Source organism: Onychostruthus taczanowskii, unplaced genomic scaffold (assembly GCF_017590055.1).
Source record: "Onychostruthus taczanowskii isolate IOZ18803 unplaced genomic scaffold, ASM1759005v1 scaffold34, whole genome shotgun sequence".
NCBI classification, from domain to species: domain Eukaryota; kingdom Metazoa; phylum Chordata; class Aves; order Passeriformes; family Passeridae; genus Onychostruthus; species Onychostruthus taczanowskii.
The window spans coordinates 3,231,873-3,245,539 of record NW_024500794.1 but is presented as its reverse complement, the minus strand read 5'-3'; the positions used below and the strand labels follow the sequence as shown (position 1 = coordinate 3,245,539).

Genomic DNA, 13,667 nt, shown 5'->3' with positions numbered 1-13,667 from the left:
GCAGCGGCACACTTACTGAGCTGCCATGCTGAGGGGCCTCAGTAGTATCCAGTTAATCTTCTCAAATCTCATTATTGTAGCAGAGTGACAGATGGGTGTTTTAGCAGGATAGAAATTAGGACTAATTAGGACTCCTAGCCCTCCTTTGTGTTTGTCACATCGGCTCCTCCCCGCCTCAAGCAGGTTTGTGAGCAGTGATGGAGGGCTGCCTCTACCTCCGTGTTCTGCCTGCCACCCCGAGGAGGACAGCAGCCACTGGGTCACCTACATCCACCTGATCTACAGACAGGGCTGCAGGGGATTCCATTCCTTAGCTGGGTTCTGGCAAGTCTGGAGGGTGACCCCAAACTGAAGTTACCGGGATATGGAACTGAATTTCCTGTCTCAGCCCCTGTTTGTGGCTTTACACAGAGAACCTTTGGCAGCAGTATGTAAGTCGCTATTGAGCCAGGAGGGAAGAATGATGGACTCAATGGATCAAGACCAGCTCTTCTCATTTACTGCTCCTAAGCCTGCCTTGGGCACAGAGCTTGATGTATTGACTTTGGCAATGTGTGCATACTGCCATCCTGGCAATAAAGTTATCAAAATGGAGGGAGACGGGGAGGGTAGCACAGGGGGGAGGTAAAAAAGTAACAGCTAAGCAGAGGGAACTGAGAACACTTGAGAGAAGGGAGAATCCTCCACGCCCCCTCTGCACCCCTGAGCCATCACCTCAGGCCAAACCCCATGCTCTTCTTAGAGATTCCAGGACATTTGTTTTAACTTTTTTTTTTTTTTCTGCATTCCTCCTTGTTGTACTTCTGGTGTCCAGTTGGGACTGGAATGGAGAGAACACGATTACAGAAGGAAGTCTGTTGCTCTATTTTTCTGGCTTGATTAGAAGCAGAAGATGCAATAAATCTCACAAGAGAGTTTGTTCTCATTTAGCCTCTCATGTATCTGAAATTACCTGACCAGAACAATGTAAGCAAAACGCACTACCAATTGGAGCACACTGAGAAGATAAAAACAGAAAGAGCAAAATGGTGAAGCTGTTTCCCTCTCTGATTTTGCACAAAGAAAGTAAAAATTCAGTCCCACTGACAGCTTATTTATTTCACACAAATTGCAGCACAGATGCAAGGGCTCAGGAAGGAAGCTCACCCTGCCTGATCACAGCTCTGAACCTCCTGAGGTGTGACTGCCACCACTGGCAGCAGCACCACAGTGGGAGAGGGATAGAAAAACCAGCACCAGTTGCATGTGCAGCAAAGTGTTTTCCACATGCCGGATGGCTCTGCTGTGCTGCCAAGCTGCCTGTCTGCAACAGGACTGACAGTCACATTCACTGCTGAGATGGTAAATGCAGAATGCCAATGTATCAAAAATATCCCAACTGAAATATTCAGCTGCAGAAAAACACACACACACACACACACACACGCTTCCTCCCAGTGTTCTGTCTGCTAAATCAGCATTTTTTGATGAGCCAGTGAATATAGGTGGTGAGTTCAGGCACAGATCCAGCCTGGATTCTCAGCCTTGCATCCTGAAAGATGCTGAACATGTGAGCATGTTCAGCATCTTTCAGGTAAAAAGGCAGTATTGATGCCGCTGTGTTTAGTGTAAAACCAGCCAGGGCATCCTTTAAACAAAGTTTGTATCAGAGAAATTGACCCAGTCTCCTGTCTGATGCTCTTCAGGAAATAAGTTACACAACTTAGATATATCAGGAATGTCTCCTGGCCATTTGCATGTTCAATCCCTATTCTAGAGATGGAGGTATATCTCCTCTAACCATTTCCTCATGTGACAGTATCTAATGACATGACAAAACAAAACACATGCACATTCCCACACTGGCAAGAGCAAATAAAGGGAGTGAGATTTAAAGTGAGTTTTGCATTTGGTTTGGCATTTATTTTTTGTTCTTTCTTTAACTCTTCTGTAATTTACAGAACTAAACAAAGCCTCCTGTTCCAGATGATCAATCTCCACGCTGCTCCTGGCCCCAGAGAGCACAGGAGATAATAGCATTTCCAAAGGCATTTAGTTAGCTGAGCCCTGAGTGTAGAAGAGGGCAGTGAGGAGCTGGAGATAAATTACTGTGAACCCAAGTCAGCTGCTCAGGGCATATTTCTAAGAGCAGCAGACACAGCTGAGAATCCTGCAAAGGGATGTGAGTTTCCCCTCCGCTTGCTCGATCCCCGTGCTGAAGATGCAACACAGCTTCTGCTCCCCGTGTTCCCAGTGCCTTTCTGCTCTTCCTTTTTGCCATAGAGGCTGGTACCTGGGACTCAGAATGTGATGCTCCACTTGTGAGAGTGGGTGGAGAAAAAGCAAGATTTGCATTATTAATAATTTCCCCCACAGTATCCATTTTGGCAGCAAAGTTTCTCACTCTCCAGTCTGCTGGACACGCTTTGGCAGAAAGGAGCTTGGCCACAATGCCCTGGTTCTGTGCACCGTGGCTTTGGGGGAGGAGAGGGGGAGCTCTTATAAACACCACCTGATAAAGGTGTGCTACTTCAAAGCATTTTTTGTAGGCTTTCTATTAAGCCAAGGCCCTGCACGGCTTTCAGAAGATGCAGTATAGCAGTGTATTATATAAATTAATTTATTCGGGCTGAGCAGCAGCAAAACTCCAAAAACCATTAAAGAACTGGGGCTCTTTATGTAAAGACAGTTCCTTCTGAGTATTAACCAGACCATAAAGAGCGTTAAGCAAGGCAGAAAGGATCCTTTACAAGGTCCTGATTGAACATCACTTATTGCCAGCAAAAACTGGAATACCAAGGAAAATCTCTGCTAGTAACTGTATAGATTACTAAGAACATCAGAAGAGTTAGGGGGTGAGTTGCCAGCAGGTTGAGGGAGGTGATCCCTCCCCTCTGCTCAGCACTGATGAGCCCACAGCTGGAGTCCTGTGTCCAGCTCTGGGCTCCACAGTACAAGAAGGACTTACTGGAGCAAGCTCAGCTCAGGGCCACAGATAGGATTAAGGGACTGGAGCATCTCTCACATGAGGAGAGGCTGGAATTGTTCAGCCAGAAAGGATCTATCATTGTGAATGAAGACCTGCTGGAAGGGAATGAAGAAAAGGAAGCAAGTCTATTCTCAGTCGTGCCTACACGACACATAAATCAAGAAACCAGGAGACTCCATCTGAACACAATACTTTTTTATTTTGATGGTAGGCTGAGGTTGGATCAGTTTGCTCACAGAAGTTATATTCAAAATTCTGTGGAGATATTCAAAATTCAACTGGACACAGTCCTGAGCAACTGGCTCAAGGTGACCCTGCTTGAGCAGAGGGTTTGGTCGAGTTAATCTCGAGAAGTCCCTGCTCAGTAATTCTGTGACTCTGAAACATGTTCTACTGCTGCTAAGGTAACTCTTCCTACATGGACATTAACTCACCTAAGTCAAGGCAGCCATCCAGCCATCCTGACACTGCCTGGAACTGAGTCAGTCACACACATCATCATCAGCTGGTGACACCAGGATGGAAGAAGGCTGGTTTGAGCTTAGGCCAGGCAGCTGCTCCCAAATGGGAACACAGCAACTGAGGTGGAGGAACAGAAGGCAACTGCAAAAAGCATGAGTTTTGCTCTTCCCCTTTTGGCGCACTGTTAAAATCAAAAGGGCCCCCACTTGGGTGAAAATGGGGAATCTAATCCAGCTGCAGGGTCCTGTTCAAGGCAGGGGCAGGGGGGGAACAGAAGAGGACTGGCACTCCCCTGTGCACTTATGTGCCACAAGACTTGTTAGGCACTGAATTCCTTGCTCTCACACACAGGGGTAGCAGTGATCTGGCAGGGTGAGGGTGAAGGTTAGTACTGGTATCTGTAACTTCATTCCATGCAAAGGCCCAACATCTGACAAAAAGGTAGGCCTAGAGTACTTTCATATCTGCAATCACACTGGTGCAGAAGATTGGAAAGCCTGCTTGCGGTTTCAGATAAATGTAGAAAACAGAGTCTACATTATTGAATTAAGTATGAAAGTTATAATAATACAGTCAGCACAGTTGCACAATGTAATTTCATTTAACAAAAAATTCAATTTATGTTACACTGTTCTCTGTGTGCATTGTAAACATACTGCAGATTCTTTTTTTTGTTTTGTTTTGTTTTGGGTTTTTTGGGGTTTTGGGGTTTTTCTGTTTCGTTTGTTTGTTTTGGGTTTTATGTTGTTGTTGACAATGCAAAACACATTAACTGAAGTTATCAGCAGAGAAGCTGAAGGCTCTGGCATGCGAGCAAAGGACAGCTGCGGCTTGAGGCTCTGGGAATGTATGGAAAGGAGCCACTAGTAGGAGGCTAGGAACACTAGTTGCCCTTGAAATAACCAGCAGTGCAGCTATTTAGCAGCCTTTGCATTTCAGTAAGATATCTGTAGGCTTCCATGTCAGAGCTCTAAGCGTCTCTGGCACCCTGTTGGTGGTGCTGGACTGGAGGCAGATGCTGGTAGCTCTCCATCCCTTAATCACCCTCCAGACAGAGATCCAGTCCAAGCCATGATGTGGGCAGTGAATCTGACAGCCACCCCACCCCAGCCCTTCGGAGCAGGGCTGGTTGTACCATTACTGACAGGCTGTTTTCATTTCCCTCATTACCGTTAAAGAAGAAACACTGGAACATACATTTTTGGCACAACCCTGACTGCTAGCAAATGTTGCTGCTGTAGAACTGCGTCATCTATGCAAAGCCCAAGTTACAGATGCATGCTTTCTGAGCTCTCCAAACTAGAACCAGGCCTACACCAAAGGTTGGGACCCAAGCACTCCTGACCTATGGAGACCTCCCAGACTTGCTCATCACTTGCTAGATCAGCCTGTCTTGGACATCCACCCCTGCACTGCCAGTGTTACATCCACTACAGCTGATTTCCTGAATCTTTGAGAGCTGTGACACCAGAAGCAGTGGAGTCCCTACTCCTTGGCTTCCAAGTTCAGATGAAATCAGCTGCTACCAACAAAGAGAAAACATTTGCTAAATCAAAATATGTGTCCTAATCTAAAACCTGCAGGCAAGATGTGATTCATGCTGTTTGCAGGGGGTGGGGGAGAAGGCAGGATCAAAGTGGGGCTCAGTGCATGCAAACCACACATCTGCCTCCTGCAGTGCTCAGTAAGGGAAATGTAAAGCAGGAGGCAACATGCAAGAGTTCTCTGCTAATCACACAGTGCTAGCAATGGAAAGTCAATACAGAACAAGGAGCTGAGCTTGCAACATGAATGTTAAACAACAGTAACAGTGTGCCGCAGAGACACAAAAATCCAGGTCCCAGGAACCAGAAACAGATTGAGGAAGTAACACAAACATAATCCAAAACAAGAAGGAACAGCAAAGTAACAGAAGCAAACAGATGGCTTCTGTTCCCATTGTTCCCAGTGTCTTTTTACTCTCACTTGTTGCCATAGAGGCTGGTATCTGGGACTCAAAATGTCATGCACCACTTGTGACAAAGGGTGGAGAAAATGCAAGAATTTGCATTATTAATAATTTCCTCCACAGTATCCATTTTGGCAGCAAAGCTGCTCATCTCTTGTCCACTGGACATGTTTTGGCAGACACTGAAAGGCCAAGGAGCAGTCTTTCCCTCAAAGCCCAGCCTAGCTCCTCCACCTGCCAATACATGTACTCAGCTCTCAGGCCCCACTGCCACAGCTGTCCTTCACTGTACAATAACACAATTCCACTTCTTTTCCCCCAGAACCTCAGAGTTCAACTGCCCCTTCTGCTCCTGTCACAAGGATGAGGGGATGCAGCCTTAAACATCCACACAGCCTGCATGACTAGAGCTAGGAACAGACCCCACAGAGCACAGGCCATGTGGCTTCCCAGCATATCAGCAGTGTGAAAATGCAGATCAGACCCCAGCAGCACACCACACACACAAAAAAAAGAGGACTAAAGCATTTCTGAGCCAGCCCAAGAGGCCATTCTTGTCCCGTTCTCCTCCCAGCCCCTGCCGCTTCCTTCCTTGAATGGAGACAAGTGTTTGCATAGCCACAAAGGTAGGTCAGGAAAGATCTAGATTGAAGGTAATTTGGCTCCACAAAAAGGTTTCTTTTCAGCTTGATCAGTTCTTGAGACAGAAATCCCCAGTGCCACAGTTTCTAATTTTGAGAATGGGATGAATGCAGCTCTTCATTCTGCCGCAGCAGATTAAATGAGCGTGTGGCATTTTCATTTTTCCAAGGGTACTTTAAAAACAAATAAATAAAAGCTTTGTCTTTTTCCTCCACTTTGCCTTTAATGATTCTTCAGCAGTTTTCCCAGGACTTGTTGCATGCATCACTAACCAAAAGCACCTACCCAAAAGTATGGGCATGCCTTCACTTTGAAACATCACTACAGGAAAGGCAGCTTTAAAAAATGTCCTAAGTGAACAAAAATGCAGCCTTGTGCGGCACACACTTACTTGTCCTATGCACTTGCATGCACCCTCATGCTCATCCCAGCATGCTCCTGTCCCAAAAGACATGCAAGGGTGAGGAAAGAAAGCCACAGGGTCCAGAAAAGCTGTTTCACATCTGTGTAGCAGGTTTAATGATTGACTCAAAAGGGACTCTGTTCTTGAAGCAAGAAATTTTTTTCCTGATTGACAGGTCACCTAATCCAGTCACGTACGGACAAGGCAGCTTCACAGTGAAAAGCATGATGACAAAATCACTGTGCAGAGGACAGTGTGCTTGAGGGGCTGTACCAAAACAAGCAAGCAGTATCCAAGCCCACCTTTCCTTTGTACCTAGCACAGTACTCCTGAATTATTGTTATTGCTTTCCCTCTGCACTGCTTGCCTATGCTACAGCAAAGTCTTTGCCTACTGCTGCTCCCAGATGCATTTAAGAACCTGCTTGTGGAGCCAGAGCTGGCCAGAGCCACCAGCCTTTTGAGACCACTAATGCAAAATGAAAACTTTGCTTATTCTTTCATTCAAATGCAGTTGTGACCAGGCAGAAGCAGCCACTGCACAGCCACACAGCACAGAAGATTGTCATATGGGCTAGCTGTGTTGTTGTCTCCTTTCCCATACTACAATCAAGGGACTTGTAAGGGCTTCCTCACATGTCTCCCTGGGTACAAGGGAGTTGGTGGCTTCAAAACTTCTCAAATGAAGTAGCCCTTTTTCTACATCAAGTTACAAACAAAGCCAATAAGCTGCATTAGATGAATAGATAGGAAGGGGTTTGGGTGCTACAGGCTCAGAGTGAGAGCCATTGAGGGAGCTGTGGGGAGTGTGGGAGGGGGTTGAGGGGAAAAGCTGAGCTCATTGCATCCCAACCAGACAACATCAGGCAGGAAACAGATGTGGAAGAAACCACAGAGGGGTACAACAACAGAAGAATTTAACTCTCCAGCAAATAGGGGAATCTCAGACACACAGAGCTGACCTGCACCATAAGAACAAGGGCATCAAGTCTGAGATTTGGCTTCATGAACAGCTGGTAGCACCTCTTAGCCCAACATCTAGACACCAGCACACCAAAAAGAACCCCAGGAAACATTCAGAACTTGGAAAAAGTTCTACCTGGCTCTAAGCATATGAAGCAAAGGCAGGTCTGGATCGGTAGGGGTTCCTATACAAAAGACTGGATTATCTTTTAGCATCACAATCCAGTTCTTGTAGATGCTGTGTGCATTTCCATTTTAAAGAGTGGAAGTTGTACCTGGCTGTATACCTGAAATTCCAGCTTGAATTTCCCGCAGTTAGAAGCACTAGGAATATTAAAATTCCTTTTGATTTAGTTCCTCTCACTTTAACAGCTTTGACTCTTACAAGAGCCTCCTCTTACAATACTTCCATGATATAACCAGAAGCAAGACTGTTCTTTGTGCCTGTTTTCTTAAGCAGTTCAGAGTGTCCTGCCCCAGCCAAAGATGGTGCACAAACTTGTGTCTTGTCTTCTCTGCGGGCCCACTCGTCACCAGAAAATTATACTGTTGTTATTATAGTAACTGAGAGCCTGATGTGCAACTCCCACTGATTTCAGCAGAGGCACAATGCATTTTTCTCCTCTGGAAACCAAGCTGGTTATCAAGAGGCCAAAACATGACTCTAATGTTAATCCTTCAAGCCTATTATCTGTTAGCCTCATTACACTGATATATTTCAATAAAGTTTGGCACAGTAAAAAGTTTTAGTAGAGGGCATTAGTACTCACTTCTGCATGGACACCTATCCATGTCCAAAGCCTGGGCATGGACACTGCTTTCTAGTGAAGCTTTTATATTCCAAAAGATCACTTGCCTTCAAGTGTGGATTCAGTGCTGGAAGTGACACAGGAGGGACCACGTAAAATTAGACAACTTTTCCTCATTGGTATTGCCAGCCATCATTCCTTTATGTCTGATGTGAGATTGTCCTCATACACACTGCTATTTAAGCCATTGTTTGATAATTATGGTGAGAAGGAAGAGAAGTTTATTTTTCCCCAAGATTCTAGCCCTCTTACCAAACAAAGACTTGAAAACATAACCCAGATGCACACTGAAGTTTTGGAAAAACGGAGAGCGGACAAAGAACCCAGCATAGATTTTATGCTGTGGTTTTTGTGGCCTGAGTCATGATTTAAAATGCTTGTGTGCACTGATAGCAGTCTGCCCCCGTAAGAAGTGTGACCAGTGTCTGTGCAGAGACTGCCAGCAGGAAAAGGCCAAGTAGGGTCAAATGTGGTACTGACAGGAACTGACTTGAAACACAGTAAATTCAACACATCTGAGTGTCCAACCAGCCACCAGACATCCATATCTGCCCATCACCACTGACCTATGTCAGATCTGAAAGAATCAACTTAGGGCTAAAAGCTTTGTATCATGTTTTTGGCTCCTGAGCTGCTTCACTGTACCTGCTAAAGTCTCCCTATTTGATCATTTTTAAATACTTTGTAGTTCTGCTGCAGCTTTTGTTGTATTATCATAAAGTTCTTTCTAACAGAGGCTTAGGTACATGGATCTGGTAAGGGAGACAGCAGGATCTTTGGCTGTCTCTGAAGAGAAATATAGCAAGTCATTAAAGAGTTACATGGGAAGAGAGGAAATGCTGATACCTTTAGCAGAATATAATTTTCTCCACTGGAATTTGGCAACAACACAGGGACTAAGGTCCTTACAGAAAGCACAAGCTGCTCGTCAACAACCACAAGCATGTAGGGACTTAGGTTGTGCCTCTCCACCACAAAGCATCCCACAAGTAGTGCAGCACCCCCTAACTGTAAAGGTCATGTACTTTCCAATTTTCCAGAGGGGAAAATTCCAAATTGAATCGTCTTCACTAGCCTTGGCCATCCCTGTGCTCCCTTGGTCAGCACCAGCAAAGCAGGTCTCGGCCTCTCCTTGCCTGTGCAGCTCCTCACGCACACGACGGCACTGCAGGATGAGGATGGCATAAAGCAAACCTGAGCACGGAAAGCACAACCAATATGACTCACGTCCTGCCAGGCCCACAGCATCTTCTTTTCTAGTTAACCCTTCTGGGTGTGTTTTCTGCTTTCAGAAAGGCCCACAACAAAATTTTTGCTGGACAGCAGCCAAAGAGCTCTCCTGCTCCTCACCACTCTCAGATACCAGGAACAGTCTTAGAACTTCTTTGCTTCTTAGTAGGGAACAACCTGAGCCTGCATCCCACCAGTTAAACACACAGCACTGAGAAGAAAACAAAGCAGAGAGAAAGCTACAGTTTCATGTCCCTATAAAACCTGCTGCTTACAGGAGCACTGACTTGCCACTGGAAATAATTCTTAGCAGGACAACCCATCTCTCCCCATATCAACCATCTCTCATATCCTGAATGCTCTTCTAATTTGGTTGCAAGTTCATGATGTCCTGGTGACATCTAAACCTTCCTTTTTTCCCCAACACATCACTTCAGCATTCTTGGTCATTCCCATTTATCCTGAGAGTCCTACTGCCAACAAAATTAATATCTCTAATACTTTAATTTCTTTTTCCCTTGTCCTGATGAATTGGAGCTTCCAATCCAACTTACACCCTTACCAATAAACCTACAACAACTGAGTCTGTCATTTCTGGATCCCACAGCACTGGGCAATGGGATGTGCTACTGAACAAACAGCAGTACAGGATAAAGGAAAGGAACTTCCTATTCTCCCCACTGCTCCTTAGCATGGAGAGATAAGTACACTGGAACTGTGAACCATGCCACAAATGAGATTTAAGAAAATGTCCTTCCTTCTTGTTCTCAAAAGACTATTAAAATTTTTTTTAAAAATTTAAAAAATAATTTTAAAAAATCAGTGGGATTTTAGGTAAAAGATTTTACTCGTCTGGCTTAATTTCAACTGCAGTAAGTATGTTTTTGCCTTTAACATTCCCCTTGCTGTTTCAAGTGAATATACTGCCTGTGCCCGCCTTCCCTGCGTTGTTTTCCAGTGCTCCTGTAAACACCTGTAAAGAGTTCCTCCACCACAGAGGTCCACGGTAGCACTGGACGGAATTTATCTGTCTGCACCTCACACTGGCAAAGGGACATCAGCTCATTAAGTCTGTTAATTTTTGACATTTAATTCAATTGCTGTTAAGAGCTATATAAGTTAAAAGATCCAGTACCTGTTGCAGACAACCCACAATGCAATTGAATGGCTGGTTTTCCCCCATACCTAAACGAATGCACATATGTAACATTTCATTTTAGTGATACATTTACTGCCCTCTTCACTGTGCAACGGAAAGTACTCCTGTTATTTAGCCCATCCCTCTGCCAGTGCAGTTCCACACTGCACTTCATCAGCCATGCTCATCAGCAAATGAAAGACCTGATTGTAGAGCTCTCCCTGTACAAAGCTGACATTGCTGCTAGAAGCCTTTTTTTTTTCCCTTGAAATAACCTGACATTGGTACAATTGGTCAATTCAAACTGGAACATAATGCTAAATTGGGATCATAATGCTAACATCATGGATGGTAACAGGCATGCATTTATTTTTTCCTCTTGCTAAACTGCAGGTCCTTCTGCTGGCCAAACTCACAACCACTTCTCTTGTCATCCAACCCACTTTAAGAAAAAACGTTCTGCTCCTTCCCTCATCAAGGACTGACCATTTCAAACTCAGGACCCCCTTATTTTATTGGAATTACCTCAAGTCTGAGCTGGGAGCATAAAGGTCAAGGGGAGAAGGAGTGAAAGCCAACATGCAGGGTGGTGAATGTGCTAGCTCAGATGTCTCCTACACCACACACCGTACTCCACCCCATAACCCAGTCTCTGTCCTGTCCCCATCCAACCGTCCAAGAACAACATGGGAACTGTACTGGAGTCCAGTTCCTCCCTAGAGTCCTCCAAAATTCTAGTCTCGTGGACTTAAGGTGGATTTTGAAATCCTGGAGGAGGCAATACATAGCACAGTTCAGATTTCCAAACCTGACTCCCTAAAAGCCTGTTACTCCCTTCCACTGCCAGGCAGATGGGAGAGGGCATCACGAATGCTGTCGGGCTGTCTTTGTACACACTTAGGCAGCCTGAGAACCCCAGCCCAGTCCTTTCCACACACACAGAGCACTACTCATGCAAGGGTCATGCAGATGCATCACCAAAGCAACCTTCCGATCGTTCATTCATTGTGAGTAACGGGGCAGTGACTCCACTTCCCGGGGATAAATCAGCTCCAGGTTGTCTAACCCTTAGCTTTTGGGAAGGTCTGGTTTGCAGTCCTGCCAGTAAGAACACGGGGACACGCGCTTGGCTTTTCTGCAACCAGAGGAAGAATAAAGAAGCATTTACCATCCTGCCCAGAGCTCTCGAGATACTCCGTCAGGTCGCAGCCGAACGCGCTCGCGGCTCCCTTCCTCTTGAGTTTCTGTTTGGCTCCCTTGTTCTTCATGAGGTTAGTCCCAAAAGAGGTTCACCCCCCTCCTGCCTTGCCCCCCTCCCCCCGGCCTCACGCTGGGCGACAAAATTCTTGCTCTTCTCCTCAGACCACCGCCCGTGTCCCGCTCCCAGGGAGCAACATCGGGGGTCCCGTACAGCGTCCAGCCAGAGAAGCAAACATTAATCCCCACCAGATGTTGGGCTGCTCCTGTGGCAGAAGAAGGTCAGGGCGAGAGGAGGCTCCACAGCCCGCAGCAGCAGCGATCATAGCCTGAGCCCAGAAGGGTTCTCATCAGAGGCAAGTGGGTGGTGGATGGGTGCCCGCATCAGAGCTGGCAAGCTGGGGGCAGGAGATGGTGGGGGGACGTCTTTTCCCTCAGCGCAATCCCGGGGCCCTCCTCAGCCACCTTCTGGGTTTCGTCAGTCGCGCTGTCGCCACTTCCAGCAGAAGGCGTCCCAGTCTGGTCGTCCTCCTCTTGGCTTTCGGAGGAGACTGGAAGTTCAAACGGACTAATGAAAAGGGACTGGGGAAGAGTCTGCACAAGGCTCCTCTTTGGCTCCCCCCCTTCCCCTCCTCCTGCTTTGGACAGTTGGAGGAATGAGAAACCAGCTTCCTGTCCTGACTCCCGCTCAGTCGCTCTCTCCTTTCCCCCGTTTTACAAATCCTAGGATAATCCAGCTCAAAAAAAAAAAAAAAAAAAAAAAAAAAAAAAAAAAAAAAAAAAAAAAAAAAGAAGCTGAAAGGAAGTTAGCTGAGGAGGGGGGCGGAGGACGCTTTTTGGCAGTAAAGTGCGTGTGTGTGTGTGCGTGTGTGCGAGCGAGAGGCTGAGGGAAGGCGGGGAGAGGAGTTGGGGCAGCAGGGATGGGCATGGGGCAGGAAGAGGGAGGATTTGCCCCGGCGCTCGGCAGATAGCGGACTGCCCGCAGCAAATGACGGCGGGGCTCCGCAGCCCCAGGCGCGGCCGGGCGATCCCTGCTCTACCAGCCCGCGGCTCGCCAAGGGCCGAGCAGGGTCCGGCCGGGAGCGGAGAGACCGGGAGCCTCTCCAATAAATCTCTGCTCGCCCAGTCCTTCCCTGCGAGGCGCCTTCCTGCCCTCCAACGTGACTCTGTCACTGCAGGATCTGCCTTCCTCTGCAGAGGTGCGGGCTGGAGCTGCTGAAGTGCAAGAAGGGCACCGGGAGTGGGGGAATTAAAGAGAAGGGGAAGGAGGGAAACCTGCAGCTCCCTCCTCCTCGGCAAGCAGAAACAGATGCTGTCCGGGCATCTGAGTTCACATACTTTCGAGTCAGCTCCCAAAAAAGGCTCCCCCTGACCAACAAAGGGATTTAGATAAGGAGCTGAAATGACTCAGTACAGCAAGAAGGGAAATGGGACAGGTCTGCCTTCAGGCCCTGAGCCTTGTCTGTGTCATCGCCCCCTTCACCCCACAAATGCTTTTCTGGTCCAGTTTTCAATACACACATATGCCAGCTCATTAGAGCAGTTCCTTGCACTTACTTCACATTTTATCCCAGAAATTCAGATTTCTTTTCAGGACTGGGTATGCCCACCAGCATACCGAGGGAGGCAAAATTAACTCTTCTAAGGCTTCACTGACCCCTCTTACTCTGTGCCAAATGTAGCTGTATGGGTCTGGGTTAAAAAATGAACAAACAAGATATTACAGCTTATCACTAAAAATCAGGACAAAGACAAGGAAAGTAGTTTTGGTTTGGAGGAAAACTGGCCAGGGAACGGGGCAAAGGACACCCTTAACCCACCTCCCTTCAAAAGCCTCCGTTCTGCACTCTCACGGGGCAGAGGAACCGCTCTGCAAACTGACCACCTCATTCACTTGAGAGTAATTTT

The 13,667-nt window shown here is 46.8% G+C and overlaps 1 protein-coding gene across 1 annotated transcript in view; it reads right to left on the bottom strand.

Moving 5' to 3' along the window:
* ARHGAP31 (Rho GTPase activating protein 31) overlaps nucleotides 1-11,931 on the bottom strand; it is a 60,089-nt gene extending 48,158 nt beyond the window's left edge. The window contains exon 1 of the mRNA XM_041410806.1: nucleotides 11,731-11,931. Coding sequence (XP_041266740.1) covers nucleotides 11,731-11,830 — 100 coding nt within the window. The 5' untranslated portion in view covers nucleotides 11,831-11,931. The remainder of the gene's footprint in view (nucleotides 1-11,730) is intronic.
* Between the last annotated feature and the right edge of the window lie 1,736 nt (nucleotides 11,932-13,667).